General features: G+C 34.2%; 1 protein-coding gene across 2 annotated transcripts; it reads left to right on the plus strand.

The window, feature by feature from the left end:
• The first annotated feature begins 221 nt into the window (after positions 1 to 221).
• LOC118487308 (shaggy-related protein kinase epsilon-like) lies at positions 222 to 7,339 on the plus strand. Of its 2 annotated transcripts, none has more exons than XM_035984015.1 (13): positions 222 to 378; positions 2,051 to 2,224; positions 2,327 to 2,419; positions 3,480 to 3,539; positions 3,621 to 3,893; positions 4,461 to 4,532; positions 4,620 to 4,676; positions 4,783 to 4,923; positions 5,826 to 5,876; positions 5,990 to 6,085; positions 6,644 to 6,727; positions 6,827 to 6,929; positions 7,011 to 7,339. In XM_035984015.1, the coding sequence occupies exons 2-13, from the start codon at positions 2,120 to 2,122 to the stop codon at positions 7,091 to 7,093; spliced, it is 1,218 nt and encodes a 405-aa protein (XP_035839908.1). In that variant the 5' UTR covers positions 222 to 378; positions 2,051 to 2,119; the 3' UTR covers positions 7,094 to 7,339. The 2 variants fall into 2 exon arrangements, with proteins under 2 accessions (XP_035839908.1, XP_035839909.1); XM_035984016.1 differs by having other exon boundaries at positions 2,051 to 2,215.
• The last annotated feature ends 425 nt before the right edge of the window (positions 7,340 to 7,764 follow it).

Raw genomic sequence — 7,764 nt, forward strand, 5'->3', positions numbered from 1 at the left:
TGAGTTCTGAGAAGTGAAAAGGAAATCCAAACACTTTTTGAGAAGAACTTTTATGATCAAAAGGAATTCCAAACACTCTCAAATAAGGACTTTCTGTGCCTTCAAATAGCTTTGAGAAGGAGAAATTGAGAAGTAAGAAATTGTTACTTCTCACTTATGACTTCTCAAAAGTTATAAGTCATAAGTTAAAAGGAATCCCAAACACCTACTAAATTTAAAAAACCAAAGCCACTTAACATAGAGAGTCGCACATGGTCAAATCTCGCAAGAAAGAAGATCTCTGCAACATCCTCCACCTTCTCTCTCTCTCTCTCTCTACAAACACATTTCAATTATTATTCTTCGCCCCTAAAATCCACATTTTTCATCAGATTTCAGGTAAACTCTCTTCATTCTATGCCCGATTTCTGTTCTTACCGCTGTTTGATTTATGTTCGGATCAGAAGCTTCAGTTGAATTAGTGTAACATCATAATTAGTTGATTCTGGAACCTAGGGTTTACAGGAAGCGATTCTGTTTGTGTTTAGAGATCTCGCGTTGTAAATTTGTGGAATGTTGGTTGAGATCAGACGTTTATGAAGCGATTTTGCCCTAATTTTGTTTGAAATTTGTGTTAGGGATCTTGTGTGGTTATTGAAATGATTTAGATTCTGTTTTAGTGTAACTGTGAAGAAGGAATTTGAAAGGAACAAGCAAAATATAGATTCTGTTATAAGATGTATATACTGTTCTGTTCATGAATTTATGCAGTTTGTAGTTAGTTGCCTCACAAAATAAACAGTTGTATCATTAATTCCGTATATTCATCAGGTTTTAGGTAAATACTGTGCCTTCTGTGTTCAATCTGTGTTGTTACCGCTGTTTAATTTGTTGTTTGGATCAGAAGATTGAGCTGAATTAGTGTAAGATGAAAGTAAGATCAAAATTCGTAGATTCTGGAACCTAGGGTTTACAGGAAGAGAGATTGTGTTTGTGTTTAGAGATCTCGTGTTGTAGATTAGTGGAATGTTGTGAAGCTAATTGTTTGATTGAGTGAGATCAGAAGTTTAGGAAGCGATTTTGCCCTAATTTTGTTTGAAATGATTTGGATTCTGTTTTGGTGTAACTGTGAATATTGAGATGTTTATGATTGAAGGAATTTGAAAGGAACAAGCAAAATATAGATTCCCTGTAGTTATGCATACTGTTTAGGAATTTATGCCATATGTAGTTGCCTCACAGTTGTGGCATTCATGGATAACATGACATGTGTAAAATTTGTGATGATCTGAAAAATGTCAATTTAAATACATGAGCGTGATCATGGAGACGAAAAAATGTTATTGTTGTATGTGTTACTGGTGAGATTAAGTTTTTGGTTTTCTGCTTCCTATTTGTTCAATTGTTTGTTTGTTCGTTCCATACTCTTAACTAGTATGGGCTGTCCTTGTATATTTCTCTTTTATTCAAGATTTCAAGTTAAATTATTCATTATGTGAACCTACAGGGTGCATTATATCTATGTTATAGACTTATAGCTGTTATGGTTGGGATGTTTGTCTTGTTTTTTAAACATCCCTATGGATCTTGACTGTAGTTGCGCTTTAATATGACAATGTCGTGGGAAGTGCTAACAGTTTTTATTGTTTATCAATTCTAGTTGTTGTGATATTGACCATATAGGCATATATCTGATCTCTTTCATTTTTGTGTGTCAAAGTATATTGAATAAAGGATTTAGAAAGTGTATTAAGATGTCTTGACATCTGCTGATAACTTCAACTTGGCAAATGATTAGCCTATGATCTGTCGCTCATGCTCCATAAGGATACTTTCTGTTCTTATCTAACGATGCAATCAGGGGCTTAAATAATTAGTACTGAGTACGACCAATGTTGATTTTCACATGACAACATTTCATCCTGTATTATGAATAGTTAAATGACTTAAAACACTACAATAATATGTGAATATATACTTGACCCATTCCACAAGTGTAGTATATTGCAAAGTATGAGTTTGAACCAATGAGGATGCAATGCACTAGATTGACAGTTTTTTCTTCATGCAGATGTTCCATAATCTGAGTGGAATATACGTGAAATAAGTATAATAATTTATTGACTTGAATCAACTCAAAATGGCTTCTGATGGAGCAGCTCCTGCAGCAGCAGCTGGAGAAGTTATTGGCAAACTGCCAAAGGAAATCAGTGAGATGAAAATTAGAGATGACAAGGTGGAAAAGGTTGTTCTTTGTTGACTTCGTCAAAGTAGTTTTTGAAACTATCTTATATTTTTATATGGATATCGGTACCGTAATTCTCACATGATTTCCCTTGCGTTTTAGGAAATGGAGGAAACAGTTGTGGATGGAAATGGTACTGAAACTGGACACATAATTGTTACCACAATTGGAGGTAGAAATGGTCAACCAAAGCAGGTATTGTTTCGGTCTCTTATTCATATATGGAACCGTGCCTACTGTCTAGATATGCTTTGCTTTCATAGTATTTGTATCTTTTAGTGGTTGATTCGATAAACTTGATTCTATGATATGATGAATGATGAAGTAACAGTTTATAGTTTACTGAAAAATGACACATATATGTCAAACTTTATTGCTGTTTTGGGTTCTAGAAGTGGTGTCAACAAGTGGTGTCAAATGTTTTTTGGGATTTATGATTAATATATAATCAACGAGTTAAAGCACACAAGGAGGGTACTTTCTTATGGTGTATTTTTTTAACAAAGAAAGTTGACTGAAGTATTAGTAGGGGTGTGCATGTTTCGGTTTTATGGTAAAACGAAACCATAACCGAAATGTTCGGTTTTTGGTTATTGAAAACCGTTTGTTTTTTTTTTCGGTTTTAGCAACGGTTCGGTTCGGATTTTGGAACAAAATTACGTAACATTTAAAAGTAAAAAGTATAATCCATGATTCAAGAATCCTTCCTGGATGTTTACATTTAAGTTATTATATTTAACCTTTTTTAATTAATATTGTTCGCATAAACCTAACCTTCTAATCTATTTTTATGTTTCTCTAAAGTTGTTATTAAGACAATTTCTTTTAAAATACTTTGAAAATCATTTATTTTATATGTTTTTATTTGGTTATTTCTTGTAGGCAATGGATAATCATTTCAAAGATAGATAAACATGTTAATGTTTTTATTATAAATACTTAAAATTCAAGAATAAAACTAATAATTCCTAAATAACAAACACTAAAAACTGATTTTTAGGTTATTCGGTTCGTTTTTTTTTTTCAGTTTTCAAAAAATGTAAAACCGTAAATTTTGGGTTCGGTTTTTCCGGTTTTTTGTGCAGTTTGGTTAAATCGTTTTTTTTTTTCCGATTCCAGTTCGGTTTTTTCAGTTTTCTGCTCACCCCAAAGTTTTAGTGTATATTTTTAGTCCTACATGGGATGTTATTAGTGCATTCAGTTTTTCATAAAGGTTCATGTATCGTAACTTTATCTTCTATTATTGGTACTTCAGACAATAAGCTATATGGCTGAGCGTGTCGTTGGCCAGGGTTCTTTCGGAATCGTATTTCAGGTAAGACATGAGGCGTATGTTTTTTTTTTTGAAAAGTCAATGTTACACTCTATAAATCTAATATTATCTTCACTTGTGCAGGCGAAGTGCTTAGAAACTGGAGAAGCTGTTGCAATTAAAAAAGTGTTGCAGGATAAACGATACAAGAACCGTGAATTGCAAACAATGCGGCTTCTTGATCATCCCAACATTGTTTCTCTCAAACATTGCTTCTTTTCAACCACAGATAAGGATGAACTTTATCTCAATTTGGTTCTTGAATATGTGCCAGAAACTGCTTATCGTGTAACAAGGCATTACAGCAAGGCGAACCAGAGGATGCCTATGATATATGTCAAACTATACACATATCAGGTTTGTAATTTGCATGTATACGTCTGGTGTTAGTTCCCATCTTAAATTCTTAATCTGGCTCATGTATTTTTCTTACATGTGCATTCCTCCAAACCTTTTCCTTACATACCAAAATATATACATATCTATAATGGCAAATGGGTGGGTCAAAATGTATCATTTTTTGGTTCTTGTAGAAACGGGTAGATTGGGTTGACCCGAAACACTTTTGTTCTAATTTTTGTACTTCGGTTTTTCCTTAGAAGTCCTCATTAGAGTCGAAATAGATGGGTTCGACCACTTTTTGGTTCAAGTAGAAATGGGTCAGATTGGGTTGACCTGAAATATTTAAGTTTATTTTTTTTTAATAAACGGATAGTGTGTGAAATATGGTACAAAAGTTAATTTTATTTTACAATAGTAGAATTTGTTGCATAGAAGGATATAGGAGGTTTAATGCCTTAAAAATACAATTTGAAAAACTTTCGATCGGTAAGCTCAAATTTTACGTTCCACATGTACACTATAATTATATCTTGTTAAAATAGATCATCTAACTAATATTATATGTACTCTTGAACGTTTCAGATATTTAGAGCTCTGGCATATATTCATGCAATAGGTGTTTGTCACCGAGACATTAAGCCACAAAATCTTCTGGTGCGCATTTCGATTATTTGTATTTAAATTTTCTTTTTATTTTTTATTGAATGGCTGAATTCCCATACTACGGTTTCCTGTTTGCAGGTTAATCCGCATACTCACCAGCTCAAATTCTGTGACTTCGGAAGTGCAAAAGTTCTGGTAAGTTTTAGTTCAAACATATATAGATTTCAATACACAAATACCATATATTCCTTTTATCTTCTAGCTTTGTTTTTATTGGATAAGGTTTTACTATGTCTAACAGGTCAAAGGGGAACCAAATATATCGTACATCTGTTCTAGATATTACCGTGCACCTGAGCTCATATTTGGTGCAACTGAATACACGACTGCAATTGATATATGGTCAGTTGGTTGTGTCCTGGCAGAATTTCTTCTTGGGCAGGTTCTTTTCAACACCATCTCTTAGGGTCTGTTTGGTTGGCTGGAATCAAATGGTAATTTGACGGAACGAAACTAGGTAATGAGATCGGCATAGTAATGGAATGAATGATCATTGCATTCCATTATCATGTTTAGTTGACGTGTAGGACCAAAATTATTTTTAAATTTTTTAATAAAAAGTAAAATGCCATTTTCGTCCCTGAGGTTTGGTCAGTTTTGCGACTTTCATCCAAAGGTTTGTTTATTCGCATCTGGATCCAAAAGGTTTGAAATCTTGCCATTTTCATCCGCTTGTTAACTCCATCCATTTTTCTCCGTTAAGTCAGGGGTATTTTCGTCTTTTTTGTTAACTTAAAGGGCAATTCGGTCTTTTTCAGGGGTATTCGGCCTTTTTATATAAAGTGAAAAAGACCGAATTGGCCTTTAAGTTAGCAAAAAAGACAGAAATATCATTGACTTAACGGAGAAAAATGGATGGAGTTAACGAGCCGAATGAAAATGGCAAGATTTCAAACCTTTTGGATCCAGACACGGAAAATCAAACATTCGGACGACAGTCTCAAAACTGGCTAAACCTCGAGGACGAAAATGGCATTGTACTCTTTAATATATATTATATATAAAGACAAGGTATAATTTATAAGTAATTTAATACAAAATGGGTATATTTTCTAGCTATTTATGGAAAATAAAGAAGTAATTTAGTAAAAAAACTGAAGTTTATTAAAAAGATTGTTAGTGAAAATAAAACCACATTGGAATTTTCTGTTCCATTACATGATCGAATGACAAAAAGACACCTGATTACAGCATACCAAATGCTACCTTATATCATGCTTGCTATATACACTTTGTGGGTTTTAAGTTATATAATTTTTCTTTGCACCATTTTTGCATTCTTAGCCTATTTTCCCAGGTGAGAGTGGAGTTGACCAACTCGTAGAAATCATCAAGGCAAGTTCATCGACTTGTTAATTTACAAAATATCAACACATTTAACCATCCTATTATTTTTCAAAATAATTAGTTGTGTTGATTATATGCTATTTGTTTCATTATAATTTTAGGTCCTGGGTACCCCGACTCGTGAAGAAATTAAGTGTATGAATCCAAACTACACTGAGTTTAAATTCCCACAAATCAAAGCACACCCCTGGCACAAAGTAAGGACTAAGGACCCTGATTTTTATTTCTTCTAGCTATATTGTGATACCAATATTTCATATATGTAATTCAATTTTTTAGGGCTGTAAATGAGCTGAACGTTCAATGAACTATCCGGCAGGGAGTTCGTTGATGTTCGTTTATTTATTAAAAGAATGAACATGAAAAAGATTTTATGTGCGTTTAGTTAAATGAACTAACATGAACAAGCTTTCGTTGGTGAACATTTGATATAATATTCGTTTATGTATAAGAAAATAAATATTAAATATATTTGAACTTTAATATCTTTTTGATAGGCTTTTTTCCAAATATTTTATTTCTTGTATGTTTGTTTGTTCATCTATCAAATGAATGAACCAAACAAACATTTTTCTAACCAACGAACACAAACTAGAAAATTCGTTCATGTTAATGTCTGTGTCCGTTTGTTTGTTCTATTTAACTTAAAAGAACGAACACAAACACGAAAATCTGTCCGTGTATGTGTTCTTGTTTGTTCGGTTCGTTTACATCCCTACAATTTTTAAATCTCCAAACATATTTCTTCTACATAGATCTTTCACAAGCGGATGCCGCCGGAAGCTGTAGATCTTGTTTCAAGACTCCTACAATATTCTCCGAACCTTAGGTGCACAGCTGTAAGTACATCCTACCTTTTCCAACTTCCATAACTGAAAATAGAGTAATCTGTTCATCTTCAAAGATCAAACATGATATATGCTCACGGTTTTTAACAGCTGGAGGCTTGCATTCATCCCTTCTTTGACGAGCTTCGTGATCCAAACACCCGTCTTCCAAACGGCCGCCCACTGCCGCCCCTCTTCAATTTCAAGTCTCAAGGTTAAAAGTTAAAACATTTTCCAACTATTTTTTTTTTCAATACGTGCTCGTGGTCTTAACGGAAACTGTATACACATGCAGAGTTGAAAGGCGCGTCTGCGGAACTACTGGCTAAGTTGATACCAGAGCATGCTCGGAAGCAATGTCCCTCACTTGGCCTTTAGGTTGTAACATTGTTGTTGATGTCAAATGTTGTGGTGACATGTTTAGATCTTAAAATATTTGTGGCTATTTTCTTAGAAACTTAACTGGTTTGACTCTTGCTGATTGTTTAAAAACTTGTTGGGTTGGTTTCTACAGGCACTTTGCACCGACATTATGTGGTGGTGCTGAGTAATATATGCCTCTGTAGGCTTTATATGGTATTGTTGTCTAATATATGTAACAAGAAGCTATTATGGTTGATTTCATTACATTTCAAGAATGGAACTTTTTTTTTTGAACGGCCAACAGAATCAATCCTGAGCACTCTCGGGGCACCCACTAGACAAACGGAGTACTCCGAGAGTAACTCGAGTCCACCACAAATTCTGGGGAAAACCCGGTAACCCACCCGCCTGTAGGCACAACGGTAAAATTACCGGTAAAACTCGTTTGGCTTAAGGATCCAACCCAGGTTTCCCTGGGTCTCCTATCATTACCCACCTCACTCTACAGTCTACACCAAGTGGAAGTTGAACCTACATCTCTCAAGAGAAATGCAAGCCTTCCACCACTTGATCTAGAGTTGTTAGTTCTCTGATGATGGAAGCTCCAGATCTAAAACTTTTTAGAGAAGTCTTGAAGAATTAAGGCTGAAAGATCTAGAACCGTACAAATATGGTCCAAAAACATG

This window comes from Helianthus annuus, chromosome 15 (assembly GCF_002127325.2).
Source record: "Helianthus annuus cultivar XRQ/B chromosome 15, HanXRQr2.0-SUNRISE, whole genome shotgun sequence".
Classification (NCBI taxonomy): Eukaryota; Viridiplantae; Streptophyta; class Magnoliopsida; order Asterales; family Asteraceae; genus Helianthus; species Helianthus annuus.